Source organism: Aquarana catesbeiana, linkage group LG03, assembly GCF_042186555.1.
Source record: "Aquarana catesbeiana isolate 2022-GZ linkage group LG03, ASM4218655v1, whole genome shotgun sequence".
Lineage (NCBI taxonomy): Eukaryota > Metazoa > Chordata > Amphibia > Anura > Ranidae > Aquarana > Aquarana catesbeiana.
Genome location: NC_133326.1, coordinates 289,496,846 through 289,519,343, shown reverse-complemented (window position 1 = coordinate 289,519,343; position 22,498 = coordinate 289,496,846). Strand labels below are relative to the sequence as shown.

General features: G+C 37.5%; 1 protein-coding gene across 1 annotated transcript in view; it reads right to left on the bottom strand.

Moving 5' to 3' along the window:
* The window catches only part of KITLG (KIT ligand), a 90,196-nt gene that overhangs the window by 42,939 nt on the left and 24,759 nt on the right, over positions 1-22,498 (bottom strand). The window contains exon 2 of the mRNA XM_073620202.1: positions 11,439-11,540. Coding sequence (XP_073476303.1) covers positions 11,439-11,540 — 102 coding nt within the window. The remainder of the gene's footprint in view (positions 1-11,438; positions 11,541-22,498) is intronic.

Here is a 22,498-nt window from a genome sequence, read left to right as displayed (position 1 = left end):
ATGAAATATACATTATATTCAATGGCGCCCGTTCTCTTCAATGCGTCCCAGCATGGTGCAACTTTGGAAAAGGTTTCTGTGCTACTGGTCTGATTTACAGTACGATTTGGCCCCATAGAATATGCAAAGTCACAATACATAATTGCACTGAAAATTGCATCAAATTATATTGTAGCAGTATAAATCGAGCCTAAATGTATATTAACTGCAGATAGAACAAGTACATTATTTAGACCTAATTTCAGCATCTTGAATTCTCCTGCCTAGGAGAGGGAGAGGTAAAACTAAGAGTGAACCAAGTGTCTTAATGTGCTGACAAAAACATGCAGGCAGGAGTATAGAACAGAGGGATAACCTCATCAGTCTGTTACTGCTCCTTTCCTGTCCAATTACAGGTTGGAGGCAGGAAGGTGACCTAACTGTATTGCCTAACTGCATTAGATAATGGTCAGGCCACCAGACTAACTGTGCAGCAGAATTGTGTACATCTCAGGACTATAGCTTATAAAATTACAAAGACATCAAATGGTGCTGTGGGAGTCCTCAGTTTAGAGCATCTCCAAGTGAAAAGACTCCTTGGAAACAGCCTACACTTCTACCAAGGTAAGTGTGACACAAAGGATGAGTACATAAATGTTTATTCTTGTGTGTATTCTTGTGTGTTCAGCCTTGCTTTTAGTACTATTCTCAAATTCTTAGTGCCAATACTTTGAATTGCCCAAATCTTTGTAGTTAATAATGTCATAATCTGTTATAATAAAAAAAAGTCATGGACCATGACAAAAATGCCATATTCCATAAGTCTTTATGAGTAGCTAGCTTAATTTTATTTTCCACACCTGCCAAATTTGTGAAGGCAAACATGGGGGCTCATCCTACTGTCCTAAAGATAGTTCTCCATATACTAAATTTATACATATGATTTGGCTCTACCATATCCATAGTTCAAGATCCTCTGGTCCCCTAAACCTGTTTGGTATGTTTTTAATTATTGTTTGCCCAACAAAGAAAATATTACCATCAGAAAATCGAAATAGATCTGATCCGTAATCATGTCTTTACTATTAGAAACAATTGTATCAGAACACTGTATCAGAACAGAAAGTATAACCATACAGTTTATGATGCTATGAGAGTAATACAATCAAAAATCCCTCACCCTATGCAATGTGTAGCACAGTAAAGCCCACATAAAGTATAAGTAAAGGCAAAACTTGTTTTCATTTTGGATAGAGTAAGGGAGGGTTCTAACCCCTGTAATATTTATTTTGCCATCTGTGTCTCATTGGAGACATTTCCCTTCACTTCCTGTCCCATAGCCAAAACAGGAAGTGGGAGGAAATCCTGGTGTGTCACCAGAGTCACGAGAGCCAGTGTCCCCATAGGAAGATTTATCCCTTTATTCCTGTTTTGATGACAACCCAAGGGATTCTAATCCTTCTCCATTCTATCTAAAACTTAAAAAAAAAAAAAAATTGCCTTTAGTTACACTTTAAAACAGAAGGTATTTGCATGACTCATTGCATCACACATCCCATAAACAAGAAGACAGTGGGCGGAGCCATGCAGATCATTGCTTTTTTTAATCACTCTGGGCAGATGCACTTGCAGAACTGCTCATGTATAGTACAAACATAGCCTAATATTACAGAGCCATTTATTCCAAACTGCATACAAGTGTTACAGACTTTTTGGCCATTATCAGTGCAGTTTTTGGAAACCATCTCTATTGACATCTTTATTTCAGAAGTATAATATCAATCCACACCCTCTGCAATTCTCGGGAAAAAACTGACAGCATTATTATGACAAACATTATTATGACAAACATGCATTCCTGATTGGCTACATCCAAATACACTGTTAAAATATGATAAGTCTGCATTTGACAGATGCCTAGCAGTAAGAAGGGTCGCTGGTTCGAATCCCAACCATGACACTACCTGCCTGGAGTTTGCATGTTCTCCCTGTGCCTGCGTGGGTTTCCTCCGGGTACTCCGGTTTCCTCCCACACTCCAAAGACATGCTGGTAGGTTAATTGGATCCTGTCTAAATTGTCCCTAGTATGTATGAATGTGAGTTAGGGACCTTAGATTGTAAGCTCCTTGAGGGTAGGGACTGATGTGAATGTACAATGTATATGTAAAGCGCTGCGTAAATTGACGGCGCTATATAAGTATCTGAAATAAATAAAATAAATAAAAATGATATAAAATATGAATTAAAGGTAAAGTGAAAAGTCTTCTTGATTTAAATTGGCACTAAATGCAAAATCAAAAATTACATTTATGATGCAGTCTGTCACCAAGATTAACAAAGCAGTCTTTGTTTTTCTGAGTCCCCCTTTAACTTTTTTTTTGTTACCTGTTATGCCCCGTACACACGGTCGGACATTGATCGGACATTCCGACAACAAAATCCTAGGATTTTTTCCGACGGATGTTGGCTCAAACTTGTCTTGCATACACACGGTCACACAAAGTTGTTGGAAAATACGATCGTTCTGAACGCGGTGACGTAAAACACGTATGTCGCGACTCTAAACGGGGCAGTAGCCAATAGCTTTCCTCTCTTTATTTATTCTGAGCATGCGTGGCACTTTGTGCATCGGATTTGTGTACACACGATCGGAAATTCCGACAACGGATTTTGTTGTCGGAAAATTTTATAGCAAGCTCTCAAACTTTGTGTCGGAAAATCCGATGGAAAATGTGTGATGGAGCCTACACACGGTCGGAATTTCCGACAACAAGGTCCTATCACACATTTTCCATCGGAAAATCCGACCGTGTGTACGGGGCATTAGTCTTGGTGTTTTTTCTTCCAACTTTCTTTAACAGGCTAAGCTGTCTAGCTATAAAGTGTCAGTCAGAAGTTTCAAATAAACCATTTAACACTGACAGAGGTGCTTATAATGGTTAGCGTTTATTCATTTATGTAAAACCTTTATTCCAAAAGTAGAACAAACTGTTTCTATAACTGCTTAAAAAAGCTAGTTAAAGTTCAGCTTTAATTTGCTAGTAACTTAAGTAAAGTCTGTCGAAAGTCTACTAGTCCATCTAATACTACCCTTTCCAGACAGCTCTGCTGTCCAAGGCTGGTTCCGTTTCTTCTCCATAGATAGAGGAGACACCATAAGACAGGAAGTGTGTTACCAGTGACATCAGGTGAAAAAAAAAAAACCCCTAAAAAACTAAAACGAATGCATCCACAAAATCTAAGCTGCGATATGTAAAAATTGTGTTTTTGGCTTTAATACTGCCTAAAGTTGCCAACTTTTCTGAAGCGTATTAGTTTGCTGATATAGCTTACTTTCGAGAAGAACTACTTTTTAAAGGGTTCTTTGACAGACATGGGTTTATAATGGAAAGTGTAATGCCGCATACACACGGTCGGACTTTTTGACCGGACTGGTCCGACGGACTGAGTCCGGCGGACAATTTGACCGTGTGTAGGCTTCATCGGACCTGCAGCGGAATTTTTTCGGTTGAAAATCTGACGGACTTTAGATTTGGAACGTTTCAAATCTTTACGTCAGAACTCCGCCGGACCCAGTTCCTATCGAAGAATCCGCTCATCTGTATGCTAGTCCGACGGACGAAAACCGACGCTAGGACAGCTATTGGCTACTGGCTATGAACGTACTTATTTTAGTCCAGTCGTACGTCATCACGTACAAATCCGTCAGACTTTGGTGTGATCATGTGTTGGCAAGTCCATTCGTTGGGAAAGTCCGTCGGAAGTCTGACAAAAAGTCCGTCAGGCCAGTCCGGTCGAAAAGTCTGCTCGTGTGTACGCGGCATAAGAGAAATGTTTACCAGCCCAGCAAGTCTGCTTTAGCAGCCAGTGAGCTCAAATGGAAACACTGTTCATGTAATTTCTTCTTAACGGTAGGGGCTGATTGAACTGGATAAATCGTTTGATAGTCTATCATACCTTAATTTTGTAAAAAAAAAAAAAAAAACATTAAAGGCATGCATCATTTTTGGGGTGAGTCTAAATGATATAATGTATCCAAGAAGTCTATTCCAGTTCATTACTTTTAATATTGTGTGATTTTATAAATATTGTTTATATAGAATTAAATTACTTGTGCTTTACAAATGTAATTTTATAGCACAGCAACTAGTTAATAAAAGTAGTTTTCATTGTCATAATTGGTTATTATAACTGTTAATGATGCAGTAAAAATAGAGACAATTGCTCCAAGAAGTCTATGCCAGTTCATTACTTTTAATATTGTGCGATTTTATAAATATTGTTTATATAGAATTATATTACTTGTGCTTTACAAACATAATTTCATAGCACAGCAATTAGTTAATATAAGTAGTTTTCATTGTCATAATTGTTAATTGTATAATTGTATAACTGTTAATGATGCGGTAAAAATGGAGCAAATGGCTTGGTATGACATCATAAACAAGCGCACAGCATGGATTTATATATCATGTACTGACCTTTTTACTGAACAGAACTTGGCTCAGGCTAAGACTGAAATGGCTAGTGTGTTTGAAAACATAATTGCTGGTACATTTGAAACTATTTGTAACAATTCCCATTAGATCTATTTTATTAAAATGTCCTGTGCTACTACTCATTTAAACAATGAATTACTGAAAACATGCATACCCCTTTCTGCTGCAGAAGGAAGATATAATGTATTTAATGTATATTGTATGTACCACAGGGCTATACATAGGTCAAGTTGGAATGCTGGTAAAATGAAGAGCAAATAAAAGAAACCTATGCAAATATAGGAAGAATGCATAAACATCATATCAATAGCATTATTGGTGGGAATCAATATCAGAACTTCACTGCAAGTTCATGCTATTACATTCGTTTGCCAGTTAATCAACGTTTTTTATTTAATGAAAAGACTTTGAGATATTAAGATGCGTAAGGGTCAATTACATTTTTTCAGGAATGTCTGTGGCTCTATTTGATATATTTACTGCTACATTTAGGCATTTTTAGGTTGGAATAAAGATCTATATGCATGAATACTAAGTACAATTCAAAAAAACTTTATTTTAAAACATTTAATTTAAAAATGTACAAATTAGCATTTTAAACGTATGCAGGTCTTGCAAGACATTTTAGACCTTAAAGATTGCTTAAAAATGATGTTAAAGTATTACATTATTTATTAGATATAGATGAATTTTAATGAAGGTAAAAAACCTTATTCAGCACATAAAATCATAAGCACACTACCGAATCATTAGGGTATAAAAAGTGAGGGAAAATAGGCCATAAAAGGTTTATGGAAATCATAATAAACTATAAACCGAATGACCTGGACATACATCAAACACAAATTGACTATGTATCACAAAGCAATAAAAATTTACCAGTTACCTCTCCTTAAAAATACTACTAATGCTACACAAACACACCAGCTGGTCAAAGATCAGATTTATAACTAAAATATGCCTAAGCAAAACATTTACATGACAGGCCTCTATCTTCTCCTTATCATTAATAATATTCAAAATAGCTATAAATACCTAAACAGACAAGTAATTATAAATATATACTCTAGGCAATACATTTTTTTTGGTGCTTCTATGCCTACATTTATATATTTCACTGTGGGTTACAGATGGACCCAAAAAGGTCCAATAGTGGTCCATACATTTGCAACCAATGCTGTCAATAGAGTGAGTCAAGAGTCAGCCCTAAGCAGGCTGATTCACAGATAGTAAATATCCTTCATTTTATCGCATAAAATTGGCATCCCCAGTTTTTAGTTTATAACTTTTTCTTTGGTAAAACATGCTTGTGAAAACTATAAGCTAGTATGCCTATGCAGGGTTTCCTGTTACAATGATACCAACCTGCTTGTTTTCCAGCACCTGGCTAGTCCTTCAAAAGGAAGGCAAAATACTGCCCCTCCCCTTTTAAAAACAAGCAAACACTGTAACTGGGATATAGGAATTAACAATAGCAGCATAAGTCCTGGACTGTGAGAATCACCTGGAATCTAATGGACCAGTTGCCATTATGAATCTCTACATTGCCTTGCCAAACTTTAACCCTTAACAGATTTGGAGAAGATTTGTCAAAGTCCAGATAATGACCGAAACCCTTCTGGATTAGCTTTTAAACAACTTAATAGACTTGTAATTTATTACTTATAATAAAGATTGTTTTCACCTTTGTGAGAGTGTTTTGTAAAACTTTTATTTTTTAGGGGCCTTGAAAGCAAAATAAAGTAAAGTAGGCTTAACATTCAATCTTTCCAGGACTTGAGTACTTGTCAGCATTACCAAATAACTTTATTAATTTGAGTAATTATTGACCTATTTCTTCTATTGACAAAAAAAATCTCCTAATCTCTGGCTACAAAGGAGCACTGTAAGTGTTTTTTGTCATTGCAGATAATCTACTGTCTTCAGCCAGACACACCTGTCTGGTAGATTTAAAGTGAGATAAGAGGATCAGCAGGACACAACTCTAATAAACAAGCAAATCTTGCATACATAATGAGAAAAAAATCACTTCTAACATATAACAATGTATTTACAAACTATACATGTATACAGTTTTTTTAAACATTAACACAAATTGATAAGGTTATATACATCAAAATGGATTTACATGCACATGCATATGAAACTTGGGTAAAAGGTGCAGAAAGCCAGGCACTCAACAGCACCAGATGTGCGTTAAGAACAGAGAGACCTTAAAGTGGTTCTGAACCTAATAGTTATTTTTTTTACCTTAATATATTTTCTTTGTATTAAGGTAAAAAACTACAACTTGTTCTAGCCCCTCTGTCACTAAATGCTTATCTGAGTCCTTTCACCAATTCAGGGCTATCCTGGCTGCAGGACCAGCTCCTGCTGCTGTCAGTTAAACCCCTGTGAGGAGGAAGTGGTTGTGTGGCTCGGGAAAGCGCCTGCACTGGTGCTTCCATAGCACACGGCTTGCTAAGGGAGCACTCGATGGAAGAAGGAACAGACAGAGAATTTCCAGAAGAAGAGCAGCCAAGTATAACCTCTTTTTTTAAAACTAAAAAAATCCTTTCATATCACATTCATTTCATCCCTTATTTTATTTATTTGTGGCAGATTGTTGTAGATTATGTATAATATTATATATTTGCAGTGGAGACTGCATGGTTAAGTTGTGAAATATATGAAGGGGTGTTCCTTAAATGGTTAATTATCTAATTACCTATTCACTAAAGCTGGCCATAGATGGATCCAAATCTGGCCTGTTCAGCAGGGACCAGCTGAATATTGATCCATTTGTGACCGTTCCTGCTTGGCGATTATTAGGGAGTCCCGCTGTCACAATACAATGTCCCAGCGGCAGGGATTCCTCCATCCACCTCACTGCCCAAAGGCTGAATGAAAACAAAAAGACCCATCTATGACCAGGTTAACTGTTTAACCAAGGTAAATAGACATTGGTATGGCTCCACCACCCTATGCTCTCCTGTATTGGATGAGAACACTGTGGTGATATCATCACACATGTTTGTATAGTACAGTATGGAGGTACAAGTGTTAGAGAATGCTGTTATTCATGCAGTTGTAAGCAAACACTAGAATCTGAGTTTTACTGAGTTTTTACTTTTGTCTATTTTTTTTAATTAATAAATCATTTTATGCTATGCAAGTTTCTGTTTATATATTTTTGCAAATATACAAGTGGACCCATCTTCTTTAGACAGTGGAAATGGTTTCCTAACAGTGGAATGAAAGAAGGTGATGTTTCTTTGACAAATAGTTTTAATACTTACTTTTTATTTATATCATGCACTTATGGAAGAAGCACTCTAAGTTTTGTTGTATGCTTCCATAAATATGACTAAAAAGTCTCCCATGCTTGGAGGAAAAGTATCTGATGCCAAAGGCAATCCTTGTGTAGCTGGTATATTGTATATCAAACCTTTCATTAGCACCAACAAAAACTTTGATCATATACAGATGGCCAGCTTAACTAATAAAGTATTCATCAGTTGATCCCTGACCCCTGCCTATGTTTTTGAGGTGTTCAGCAGGATCCTAGAGTGGTGTGAATCTCAGTAGGGGAGAATATACAATTGCCTGTTTGCTTTTTATGTATATGGCCTTGTAAATTGATTTTACGCTAGATATTAAGACCTAAATGTCATATTATTCCTGGTAACAATGAATTACAGTTCAAAAAACTGACATGCCTCTAAAAGGTGGAAGCGTAACAACAGCATATCTCACACATTTAAACGGTAATTATTTATGGTCAAAGAAAATTTAACCAGCTATGTATTTTGAAAAGAATGTTTATATGGTTTATGTATTTCCCTTAAAAATTCTGGAAGCATATCATATTGCATCCAAACTAGACATAAGGGTAATATCCTCTGTCTCCAAAATAGGGAAACATTTTGCAAAGTTTGTTTTTTATTTTTAATTTTTAATTTTCAATGTGACTGAACCTACCAGACTATACTTTTAACAGAAATATTCATTTATGGTGCGCTGAATTTTAGGGTACACACAGACAGGGATAATCATTTAATAAAACTGTTATCCTAGCACTCCTAGATAAATACTCTCAGCGAATAATCAGTCACCCTGTTAGATTTCTTTACACATTATCATTTCCTGGGGCTGTTTGGGTGTTGGGTATGCATCAAATGATTTGTTGATGTGAGAATAATACATGTTCATCCACCAGTTAATTCATATTTTGGGGTGGCACAGTGGTATAGTGAGTAGCACTCTCACCTAGCAGTAAGAAGGGTCACTGGTTCGAATCCCGACCACGACACTACCTGCCTGGAGTTTGCATGTTCTCCCTGTGCCTGCGTGGGTTTCCTCCGGGTACTCCGGTTTCCTCCCACACTCCAAAGACATGCTGGTAGGTTAATTGGATCCTGTCTAAATTGTCCCTAGTATGTATGAATGTGAGTTAGAGACCTTAGATTGTAAGCCCCTTGAGGGTGTAGGGACTGATGTGAATGTATAATGTATATGTAAAGTGCTGCGTAAATTGACGTCGCTATATAAGTACCTGAAATAAAAAATAAATAAATAAATATTTTTGCCTACACATGTAACTGCCATTCATTTCTAGTGGTAGCTATTTTTTGAACACAAACAAATGGGGATTACACTTGCTTGATTTATAAATATGTTCTTGCAAGCCAGGTTTTACATGATTAAAGGCTGGTCTGAGATACGCATATCAGAAAATTATTGGAAGGGATATATCTGGCTGTCCCATAACAGGTTGCTCTGATGACAGGACCTGTCATAACATTCGCCCAATAGTGGCAGCTACAGATATGTGTTACTTTGATCCTTTTTTCTTGTCTATATTGAAAGAAAAGATTAGGCCAGCCAACGGCAATTTTTTTAACAGGTTCGATTTTTTTTCTGCAGTGAATGCCTCCGCTCATTCAAGGCACTAGGTACTGCCACCTATGTGGTCAGAAATGGCCAGATGTTTGCAACAGATGAATCAAAGGATCTATTACAATTATCTGCATGTATAAAGCTACCTTAAACTGCATATGCAACTAACAAATTTAAATTTTCAACACACAACCTCAGATCTAAAAAGCCATTTGTAAAGCAATATGTTTGTTACACAGGTCTTTTTGAATGGAATCTTTCTAAAAAGACAAAACATATCTGTCCCTACACAATGCTGTGTCTGTTTTGTGTCTTTAGATAGCTGATGATATACCTGAATAGTCTTTGATGTTTCTGACTACCTAAATCCAAGTAACCTGCTGGGCCCTGGGGATATAACATGGTATCCTTTTATCCAGCTTCTGAAATTCCACTTAACTGGCTTTTACATAAGCAACACAAATGTTTCTGGTATATACTTTATAATTCTCAAGGGATTAAATAAACATTATAAACCTGTATAACAGGTAATATTTAGCCCTTACTGGAGATTACATAAAAAGTTCCCACACGATGAAGGCTAAAAGGAATTCAATACCCTCTGGATCTAATTTGAAGTAGGGGGTTAATAATCTCCATGGATATTATACTATATGACTATAATCGTACATAGTCTCAATATGGCATTATCAGACTTAATTATTAAGGCAAGAGCAATGTTCAAAGTGCAGTATGTCATGTCAACCCATTAGAATTCATCTTTCAATGCCTACACTTCAGTAAACTGAAAGTACATGTAAACCCTAACTGAATGATCCTTTTTTTAATTTGCTAAAGCATTCTATGCCTTTTTTAGCAACATACTAATTTTTAACTTGTTGCATCCCAATGCTGCTGATCACCTGCAGCATCTTTTGCAGCCAACTCCTGTCAACCTACTCTCCAGCAATGCCTGAATGGAAAATATCATGGTGGGTTTTCTGATATTGATAACAGTAGACCCTACCTGAATAATGTATGCTGAAATGGGCACTTATCTCCATTGGAAGCCCTTGTGACAGGGTGACAATATAGAAGCACAAACGAGAGACAGAGCATTACCCCAAACAGGAAGTGTCTGCTCAAGGACCTTGTAAAGATTCTGTAATATTTAAGTGTTTGGGTTTATATACACTTTAATGTTGAACTGCGGGCAGATATAAAAAATAAAAAAAAAAACACAAATGAAAGGAGCATTGCCTTTATTTAAAAATAAACTGTATATAGCCAAAGTTTTTCTTTTTAGTTTTCTGATGGCGTAAGGAAGGGCAGGAGCTTCTGTGATGTTTTTATTGCTGCCTATAAATTGTTGCTGCTTAGATGTGTTGCTTAACTACAGTGGATACAGTCTAGTAACCAGGTTATCTGTGCTGGGTGAGTGTTACCTGGCTACCCAAAGTACAAATCCTTTGGCAAGTAAAACAGCTCCCATATAACTAAAACTGTGTATTAGGCAGTTTGTCTGGAATTTAGCTTTAAATCTGATTGCCTGCTCTGTGCCTCTGCACTTTACACGCCATTATTATTTGAATGCACTGGAAAAATAGGGGAACCCCTAAGAAAAACCATACAAAAAATTGTTACATGATCAGAACAAATCTGAAACGATAGCATCAAAGATGATCACCCAATTAGAGAAACAACTGTAGCAGATGAGTTTAACGGCCTAAAAATCTGTATGCTCATTCCTGGCCCATGCACTTTCTCTTGGTCCCTTCTCTGGAAAGAGCATTGATCATACTGTTTTCTCTCTGGAAAAGACATTCCTTTTTACTATGGATGTGTCGCAACACAATAGTCTTCTCAACTGGGAAAAAGTAACAGAGCTTTTGGGTGTGGATCAACTGCAACTAGGACAAGGTAGCTCTTTCACCTTTTGTGAGAACCGAAAAGAAAACTGCCTGTTGGCAGCCAGCTTTATACTTTTTACAAGATTCCCTTCTTTATTGCAGAAGGAACATAAAGCATATTGAACCTTTTTACTAATGACTGTTATCATACAGTTTTGAAAGCAAGAGAGCTGATGAAAAGAATTAGGCTTACCAGTTTGTCAATGTCATTCACAGCATCAGTGATGGGGTTTTTGCATGGACTTCCAAAGCAGATAACAAGCAGCTGAAGATAAATGCATGTGACAATCCAAGTCTATGAGAAAACACATGGATCTTGGTTAATTGAATGCAGAACATATTTCGACACAGCAATTTCTACAGCATAAATGGCGAAAGGCAATGCACTTCAGACACTGAGATTAACAGCATACGAAAAACAATTAAGGTAATTTTTACAGTATCCTGTCAGGTTTATTACAAACATTACATTACTTTATAGACACCGCTCAAAGTGATCACTTGGGTACAAAGATTATTGGTCTTACAAGGTTATTCAGACTTAATTGAATAAATGGCTGTATGGAAATTGGGCTGGCCTGAGGTTTCAACAGTTTGGCTGAGATATTCTCTATTATAGAATGTGTAACGTAAAAGTAAAGGGCTACCTAAAGTGAGTCTATCCCCACTGGGTCACTTCAAAACAGAAGACAGTCTGTAAAAAAATAAATAAAATATTCTTAACTTTCCAGGGACCCATTTGTTGAAAAGCCCCTCTCCCACTGTATGCAGTGGTTTCTCCCACTGGTGCATACCTCAATACAGGAAGTATGAGCCATCAGAAAGAACCAATGTGTACGGCAATAGTAGGAGGTATTCGACCCACCCAAAGGGTTGCATGTTTAAAGGCTTTGCAGCACATTCGTCATTGGAAATGTAAGAAAATACACTTTCTTTTACAGGCTGCCTTCTGTTCAGAACCACCGGGAGGCGGTTGCATGGGGGGACCAAGAAGAGGTAAGTATATGGTGTTGGGGAGGGGGGAGTTAAGTGACCTTTTTCCTTTGCCCTGCTTGGGTTAGGAACAGTATCACTTTTAGATGTTAATGATTGGTATGGAAATTATTTCCAATGAAACCTCTTTGTCATTTCAATTACATGTGCTATTGATGTAACTGATTTAAAACAGATGTCACAGCAACTCCACTGCCCATAAGAATGTGCCAAAATCATCTAGTAAGAATCATTTTTCATTCTTTTTAAAAATGTATGTTTGATATTTGCTGGTTAGTATCTGTTTTGTAATTAAATTAAATCTATCAACTCTTCTATCGTCTATGGCCTGCCCTTGAAAATATATGTATTTACATTATTTAGAATCTAAAGCATGTCCTGACATTAGGAAAAAAACAGCCGTTACTATCCAGTCTGTATACATCTGATACAACTGACATAGATAGTCTAATATAAAGGTGTCTACAGACATAAATGTCACACAATTTGACCAGTTATGACAAGACTGGGTATTGATCGTATGTTTCAATCATTTGAGGGCAAGTAGATAATCAGCAAGTTTAATATAAAACATCCTTTATATATTGATAGCTGTCATGTGTATAGGTATCTTGACTACCACCAACCTCTGTAACCAATGCACAGATCATAATGTACCAATAGAATATAGCAAACATTTTACTAAAATGTGGTCATATACAAATATAGCAATCTGTGTTAATTTTAACCCCATAAGTATAAGATAAAATGTAAAATAATATAGAATTTTGTAGCAAACAAAGCCTCACGCCACGCTGGTAATAACCTCACACCACTTTGTGGTAAACCTGTAGTAGTAACATGATAGTAAATGAACCTGAATAATTACCATATGAATGTGTTGGTACTTTAAGCAAAGTACCCCTGAATACCTGTTGTACTGGAAACACACATGGTGCCTCTGGGGGGAGCTTATGGTAAATGACCCACTCAAGCTGTGTCATCTGAGACTCTAATAAATAGCAAATATGAGAAGTTGCCCCGGGCCCTCTTCATTTACACATAATGCAAGTTGCAGTTTAGGGCAGATTCTGCAATGTCTACAGGTAAATAATAACCATGCATACAAATATTACTATTAGAAATTACTATAACTATTACAAATATTACATTTGCATTCATATATAGAGGTTGTAGTGACTAGAAACTGTAGTGGTATATTCTTGCTTAAAAAATGACTAATTGCTACCCAAACTTAGGTTATTTATGGGGTTGTTACTGTACATTTTTTCATTATCACTGTCTGCTGATCTGGCAAAAAAGAGTCTTGTTTAATCCACAATCTTCTTGAATGAACTAGATGAAAGAGAATTGAGTGCCTTATCTTCAGCGGGAATGTAGAATGTGTTTGAATGATCGCAGCCTGCAGCCATGTAGTGGGATTAAACTGGTATGACATGGAGAAAATATGTGGTCTCTAGTAGGACAGGATATAGAGTGGTATGTCCATCAGTTTAGCAGGAACGTGTCTACTCAGAAGTTGGTATGCTGTTCTTTAGATTATGGTTTTAGCAATTTCATTGTATATCATAATGACACTTTAAATTGTTAAAACACATGTACTGATATGTATACATTTCAACAGCACAAATTGGAATGATTTAGACAAATGTATATGTCTCTTACTATAAAATGCAATGGGGTTTATTTATTAAAGGAGTGGAGAGTGCAAAGTGAATATTCACTTAGTAAATAAGGTGAAGCTGTTCATTTCAATCATCCAATCAAGTGCAAGCAAAAATCCTGTTTTTTTTTTTTTTTTTTGGGGGGGGGGGGGGTTTAGGTTCCCTTGCATGTGATTGGGTATTTAAAGCAAACAGGGCATCATCCTAATTACTAAGCTCAGTAAATGTGCACTTGGCTCAGTGGTCAGTCTCTATTCAACGCGGGTTGATTTACTAAAGGCAAATAAACTGTGCAATATTAGGTTTCCTTCCATGTGATTGAGTATTTAACCACTTAAGGACCAGCCTCGTTTTGGATTTTAGGTGTTTACATGTTTAAAACAGTTTTTCTTGCTAGAAAATTACTTAGAACGCACAAACATTATATATTGTTTTTCTTCTAACACCCTAGAGAATAAAATGGCGGTTGTTGCAATACTTTTTTTTGCACCGTATTTGCGCAACGGTCTTAAAAGCGCACTTTTTTTGGAAAAAATTCACTTTTTTGAATAAAAAAATAAGACAACAGTAAAGTTAGCCCAATATTTTTTAGATTGTGAAATATAATGTTATGCCAAGTAAATTGATACCCAACATGTCACGCTTCAAAATTGCGCCCGCTCGTGGAATGGCGTCAAACTTTTACCCTCAAAAATCTCCATAGGCGACGTTTAAAAAATTCTACAGGTTGCATATTTTGCGGTACAGAGAAGGTCTAGGGCTAGAACTATTGCTCTCGCTCTACCGGTCGCGGTGATACCTCACATGTGTGGTTTGACCACCATTTTCATATGCGGGCGCTGCTTGCGTTCGCTTCTGCGCGCGAGCTCGTCGGGACGGGGGGTTTTTTAAAAAAACATTTTTATTTTTATTATTTATTTTACATTATTTTATTTATTTTTACACTGTTTAAAAAAAAAATGTGTCACTTTTATTCCTATTACAAGGAATGTAAACTTTCCTTGTAATACAAAAAAAATGTCAGGACATCTTAAATATGAGATCTGGGGTCAAAAAGACCTCAGATCTCATATTTACACTAAAATGCAATAAAAAAAAATAAAAGTCATTTAAAAAAATTACATTTGAAAAAATGTGCCTTTAAGAGGCGTGGACGGAAGTGATGTTTTGACGTCGCTTCCGCCCAGCATTGTCATGAAGACGAGTGGGCGACATCTTAGCCTCACTCGTCTCCAGGCACAGGACGGAGATGGATGCGATTGCCTCCGCCGCTACCGATGGCTCCGGTAAGCAGCGGAGGGCACTGGATCGCGGCGGGAGCCCCTCTCCCGCCACCGATAAAAGTGATCTTGCTGCGAATCCGCCGCAGGGACCACTTTTATCTGAAAGCCGGCCGCCGCACGAAAACAGGGATACCGGGGTTATTGCAGCTAGCTGCTGCTATAACAACGATATACCATTTCAAAGTTTGGACGTACATCGTCTTGCAGCGGTCGGCAAGTGGTTAAAGCAAACAGGGCATCATCCTAATTACTAAGCTCAGTAAATGTGCACTTTGCTCAGTGGTCTCTATTCAACACGGGTTGATTTACTAAAGGCAAATAAACTGTGCACTATCATTGTGCAGTTGCTCCAGAGTTTTGTAAATGAGGTGAAGCTTCAATTTGCAAAAAATACCCAATCACATACAAGAAAAAAAAAAAAACAGCATTTCTGCTTGCACAGGATTGTATGATGGAAGTCAGCAGAGCATTTGCAAAGTGCAGAGACTATTTGCCTTTAAAAAAATCAACTCCTAAATCACGCAATACATTTTTTGAGTGTAAACGAATAAATTGGGTTTACAAATCATTGCTGAATGCAAACACCTGTACTCACGGGGGCAGAAATATGCACTTCTATTCACGGTATTCAAATTTCTGCAGAGGATTCTAGGTATAATAGTTACCAGTTGATACATTTTATATCCTTATTTTAGGTTATATAATAAAAAATTCCCCCAATTTTTTCTGCTGAAGTCAGTTTTCTAGCCATATATTTTGGATTGCAAACTCTAATAAGCAGGCCCCTCAAATTGTATTGTAACTTACTGTCTGCCCTCACTTTGTAAAATGCTACTCAAATTGTTGGCGCCATATAAACCCTGTAGAATAATAATAACAACAATAAATATAATAAATAGGTATAGGGTGGGGATAGAAACTTTTCAGATAGCCATTAGAATTCCTCCAGTTAAATCAGTGCAATTGGTGACATCACAGATGTTAATTCAGAGGTTGCTCTATTGATGAACCTGCATTTATCAGAGGGCCTAAGGCGTGACCAGCCAGTGCCTTTGGCAGTGGATTTTCAGGTTATAATTTTTTATCACTGGGGAAAGGGCAGGGTGGAGTGTCATATTCTATTATCAGGTCCACTCGACTGGAACATATTCCCTGAATCTCATTTTTCTGGACAGATGAGAAATGTGGCAGCAATACAAAGAAAACAAGAATGTTTAACCTCCTTAGCGGTATTCCCGAGTGTGGCTCGAGGTGGATTTTCAGTACCAAAAGTGGTAACCCCGAGCCACACGGGATCGCATCACAGGATCCAGGCAAAGTTACTTACCTTGTCCCCAGGATCCTGCGATGTCCCCCCACTGTATGTGCGAGCTGTGTCTCCACTTGATCTATCACAGCGCCGGACTCCGTTCCCTGCGAGTGTTGCGACACACGGGGGCGGAGCACGGCGCCAAATTCAAAAAGTTAAAAATGCATAATACATACAGTACACTGTATTCTTACAGATTACATTAATGTATCAAATTATTTCACCTCCCTTTTGTCCCTAGTGGTTTGTCCAATGCCCTGCATGCACTTTTATATTATAAATACTGTTCTTACTGCCTGGAAACTTGAGAATGTCCATAGCAACCAAAAAGTGTCTCCTTACATCAAAACCGGTTTTAGACCAGCTAGAAAACAGTGATAATAAATTAGAATCACTTTTAGAATTGAGCTATAGTGATTTGTGGGGAAATTCATCATCAAACACTGAAAGTTACGACAGCGGCAATTCTGCAACTGAGCAAATATCAGTGTTTTTGATTTGATTACATTATTGAATAATTTTTATTATTATTATATTATTGTTTGTTATAATTATTCATAGTTATTTATTATATTATGATTTTGTGTTTCAAACTTTATCATACCCGGGATGTCTACTAGACTCTTGTTTGGACAGATTTAAGTGTGTTATTCCTAAGAATTACAGGCCTACAATAAAAACGCCAAATTTCCATGCAAAACATTGTACCACTTTGAGCATCAAAAATCTGACATAATCATACCGTCAAGGAGGTTAATAGAAGCCAATGACAACTCTATGTGCTCTTGCAAAAACATGAAATAACACGCACCTGTAGAATGATAGAATTGCAGCACATTTAAGGCCAAATAATCAAAGTAGTTCTAGTTTAAAAACAGTATGAAAATAAGTTATATTATATTTTCATATACTTTGTCTAAAACTACTACAAATAGTAAAATGCTGTACAAAAATAAATCATGTCTTGCTAAAGAAAACATGAGGCAAATTAATGTTTGCATTGACAGTATCATTTTAAGTCTAAAGGTATACCAGCCCAGGTTGAATGAAAACATGGAGCATGGTTTCAGTATCATTGCCATTTGATACACAGACTTTAGCACAGATAATGACAGCTGGAAGGTTTTCATGTTTGCCTAATGACAGGTAAGCAAAGAATGGGTCATTTTTCACCCATAAACGGTGATTTTCATAGGGTCAAAGGCTTCAAGAGGCAGATAGGTCAGAGACATGATATGATTAATTATCCATTTTGTCATTCTTATTACAATAGCTAATATACAGGAAACAACAGAGCCAGATTTCCACATGCACCACACAAAATAATTACTGCTGTTTTTAGTTTGTAAGGCACCATTTCATAGTTATCCACAATGAAAAAGCAAACCACCAAAGATTAACGCATATGTAAACCCAAGCACAAACTGATATATAGTGCAGGGGGCACCCAAGCCGAGTCAGAGCTCTGTGTACCCATTCAGACACGGAGCCCAATCTTGCCCCGCCCCACCTCTCCCCTGATTGGCTGACTGACTTTGATTGACAGCTGCGGGAGCCAATGGCACTGCTTTTCTGTCTCAGCCAATTAGGAAAAGTGTCCTGGATGGCTGAGGGGATTGTGGACATCGCTGGAGAGAGATGGGGCTCAGGTAGGTAATTAGAGGGGTGCTGGGGGGATTGCTACACACAGAAGGTTTTTTTATCTTCATGCATTAAGATACAAAACCTTCTGCCTTTACAGCTCCTTTAAACTGTGCTGACAGCATTTGTTTTTTATCTTCAGATTTTCTGTTCACCTGGTAAACCTTTCAGCAACATATTTCCTGTTCTAGGGTGTCAGCTGTTTCTTTTCTTGTAGATTTTACTTTATTCTGATATGGCAAAACACTATTATTATGTGTATTCTACAAGCACTCTTGATGAGCTACACCAAAAAAAAAAAAATGATTGCAAGGGTAGAGGGGGGTTAGAGGAGGAAATGAAAGTAATTCTGCAGCCAGCAGCACAAGGGATACATCGCATTGACATTAAGCAATGTCCCTTGTACTGTTTTTTATGCTAACTAAAGCCTAGTACACACTACTAAGGTATGCATGTTCATTAGGAACAGACTGCAAAATAAGTGGTATTATAAAATTTATCGCCCCCACCCCCCCCACCCCACCCTTTAGTGCTAATACATAACTTATACAAACTCAACTTCCACCCCACCCATTTGTTAATCAAGAAAATAACCATAAATGCATACAATTATTGAAAGGGACGTCTAAACTATTATTTCCCCATAGGCAGTTTGCCTGGGTATAAAAAATAAGAAGCATCTGCACACAAAGACAAGTAACACCTAAACCATATTGGTTTGGTATATATACCTTAGCTATAACCAGCTACAATACAGCTATAACCAGGGCTGTGTGCAGTTCAATAAATGAACAAAAGACAACTGGCAGGGCTGACACCATAAAACAGACAGCCTGACACATAAATAAATCAGATATATTTTATCTGTATTTAGTAACAAAATATACACTAAAAGATAGAAGGTCTAAAACTGGTCATATTTTATTGTTAAAGTGATTGTAAAGTCTTGCTTTAAAAAAAAAAAACAAAAAAAAAAACATGTTATGCTTATCTGCTCTGTGCAGTGGATTTGCGCAGAGCAGCCAGGATCCTCCTCTTCTCAGGTCCTTCTTCTCTGCTCCTAGCCCCTCCCTCCTGCCAAGTGCCTCCACAGAAAGCAGCTTGCTATGGGGGCACCCGAGTTGAGCTGCAGCTCATTATGTCCATTCACACATGGAGCTGCAGTTCGTCCCCTCTCTCTATTGATTGGCTAACTGATTAACAGCAGCATGAGCCAATGGCGCTGCTGCTGTGTCCCAGCCAATTAGGAGGGAGGATCCTGGAAGGCCAAGGGACTCGTTGACATTGCTGGACAGAGATGGGGCTCAGGCAGGGCTTTTTTTCTCGGAAAATGGGTAGAGGAACTCAATCGTGACCCCCCGTCCCTGACACACACCCTCCAAACCGCATCAAATAGTGGGTGTGGTCAAATTTTACTAACAGTGGGAGGGTCTTAACAGGGTCATTAAATACCAGGAGTGCATTATGTACAGAGTGCAGGGAGGGGGTTACACACAGACTGCAGAATTCAGAGGTGTGCTGCATACAGAGTGCAGAGTTTAGCAGTACACTACACAGAGTGCAGAATTCAGCCTTCTTCCACAGCTAATTACCTCTGAATCCCCCATCCACATCTCACGTTTACCCCTCTTCAGCTCTGACCTCTGCATGCAACCCCCCTCTACTGCCCCCATCTTCTCCCTATTTCCTTAAAAGCTCCACCATCTTCCACATGCCCTTTTTTTGTTGCTGTATTAAGCTGAAGCACCCAGCCAGCTCTAGTACCTCCCCGCATACTGTAGTTGGCTCCACCTCTATCACTTGCAGGGAGATCATCCAGTGGTGTTGTTGGCATTTGCGCTGCACCCCCTGTACCTGCATCTCCCTTGTCCCCATCCTTCACTTTTGTGTTTTCAAGTAATAGTGGTCAGCAGGGAGCAGAGGGCCTGAGCCAGAGGTGGTGGAACTGAGTTCCACCAAGTTCCAGCTGAAAAAAAGCCCTGGGCTCAGGTATGTATTAGGGGGTGCTGGGGGGGCTGCTGCACACAGAAGGCTTTTTATCTTAATGCATAGAATGCATTAAGTAACAAACTCTTCTGCCTTTACAACCACTTTAAACATAGGAGAAAAACATGCATGTATGTGTGCCAAGTTCCACTCGTTAGTACAGAGTTCAATAGTAACTGAAAACCGATGGCAGTAATATAAATAATATGTGTAATAAAACATATATTGTGTCAAGCATCATATGCTCTACCTACATATTTACTGGCGAAACCTATAATCTTCAGCGTTTGCTAGCCAAGCAGATTTTATGTTATGAACATTTCAGAGGACAAAGCTTCAGCAGTTTTTTTCACTTCCTTTAAACGTTCATTGTTCTTAGGTTACACATTTTATTGCATTACTTACAGGTGCAACTTAAGAGAGCGTACAATGTTTTAAATAGAGTTACTTCAATCATCACACTTATTCCCAGGATAGCTAATGATGGAGAAAGATATGAGATTTGTAACATGCAATGAGCCAAGGCAGAGCTGCCTATTTAATTGAAGTCAGCTGGAACAAGTCATTACTGCCATTAATGTCAGGGTTTCTCTAGTGGGTATACATTTCCCAGTGTACATATTAAGATTACCACAAACCCACACTTCTTTCCAATTTCTAAGGTTAATTCCTTAGGGGGTTTAGCACTCAATCTACTACAATAAAAAAAAAAAAAATCTTCAATTGCTTTCGCAGATTCAGATTCTCTTTTGTGGTGTGCGTTACGGCCGTACAAATGGTCGGCAGCATGCACACTAATTGCAACAGACCCGCTCTCCCCACAAATCTGACTCAAAGGCCAGAAACTTTTTATGGTGTCCACAATCATAAAACGAGATAGGAACTTAAGTACCGTATGTGCCTGAATTTATTTCAATCAGAGTTAGCACTTGAAACGACTATTACGATTCACAAACACCAGACGTGACCAGTCATTCCGCTAAAGAGGTTGGAAATGTCACTTTTTTATTTTAATCATGTTACTGATTAATAGTTTTTTTCACTCCTGACTCTTGGAGACTAATGGATGGATCTGATGTCACTTTGTGGCTGAGTGTAAGTTGATATATAGCAGTAAGTAGTAAAAAAGGTTTCACTAGTAACAAGCCAATGAGATGAATAATTACTTTCAGCACTGCAAGATGTTTTCTGCTGCTTTGTTAATTACAAAAAAAAAGAAATAAATGAAAAAAAACAAAAAAAAAAACACAAGAAAACTTCTCTACAGCAATAGCAGCACTTGTTAAATCTTGTACTGAGATGCACTTCATCTTGTCTAATTCTTTTTCTGCCCATTGGCATAGTGGATGGACTGCAGGGTTTTCCAGAACCCCATATATAATAACTTTATAAAGCTAACCTGATTGATGTGTCTCCACAGACAACCTAATTTGATATACAGTGTTCTCAATGATTTCTTGTGACATAAAGGAGTTATTAAAACCTTAAAATGACTAATTCCTTATTTGGTGAAGGCAGATTAGACACAATCAGGCTGGTGATAAACTGCAGACTCAATTCTAAAATCATTATGAAGGAAGATAAGTGCCTCCGGTAAAAACGAATACATGTCATAACCTATAGAAGGTAATTTACTAGCTGGAGTTCAGCTGAATGTGCACAGTTCATGTGTCATGGATAACAAATGGTCAACTAAAGAACTACAAGTGAGCTCCTAGCAATATATATATATATATATATATATATATATATATATATATATATATATATATATATATATATATATATATATATATGAACAATATAACAAAAACATGTCAAAAAATGGATGTGGCCCTTTTTTCAAAAGCAATGCACTACCGTGGAGTGCTGCAACAAACTGGGGTACCATTCAAGTGTAGAAAGTGTTGCCATCTGGTATAAAAAGTGCCATGATAATAAATACATGACTAAAATACATAAATATATATATATATATATATATATATATATATATATATATATATATATTATGGCATTTTTTCCAGAAAGGACAGGTTCATTGTTTGGCAAAGGTGAGAAAAGTCCCCATCAATTTTTTTTTAAATTCTTAGCAAAGCAGGAAAGGCTTTGGACCCCAGCTTCTGATGCTGCCTAGGTTCTCGTTTCATAGAGTTCCCCACTCCTGTGTCTCATAATCACTATGGAACAAACATGTGGATCTTTGTATCCTTTTTTGTATCCAGGTAGAGAAGTAACAGAATAAAAAAACAGTTCAGGATAGATAACGACGGGGTTCAAAAACGTTTCTGAAAAGGCTAAGAATGGAGCCATACTTCAGTCTCAGAGACAAACACAGGTACATACTATTTTTTTTCCGTTCAACCTAGCGTTTTTT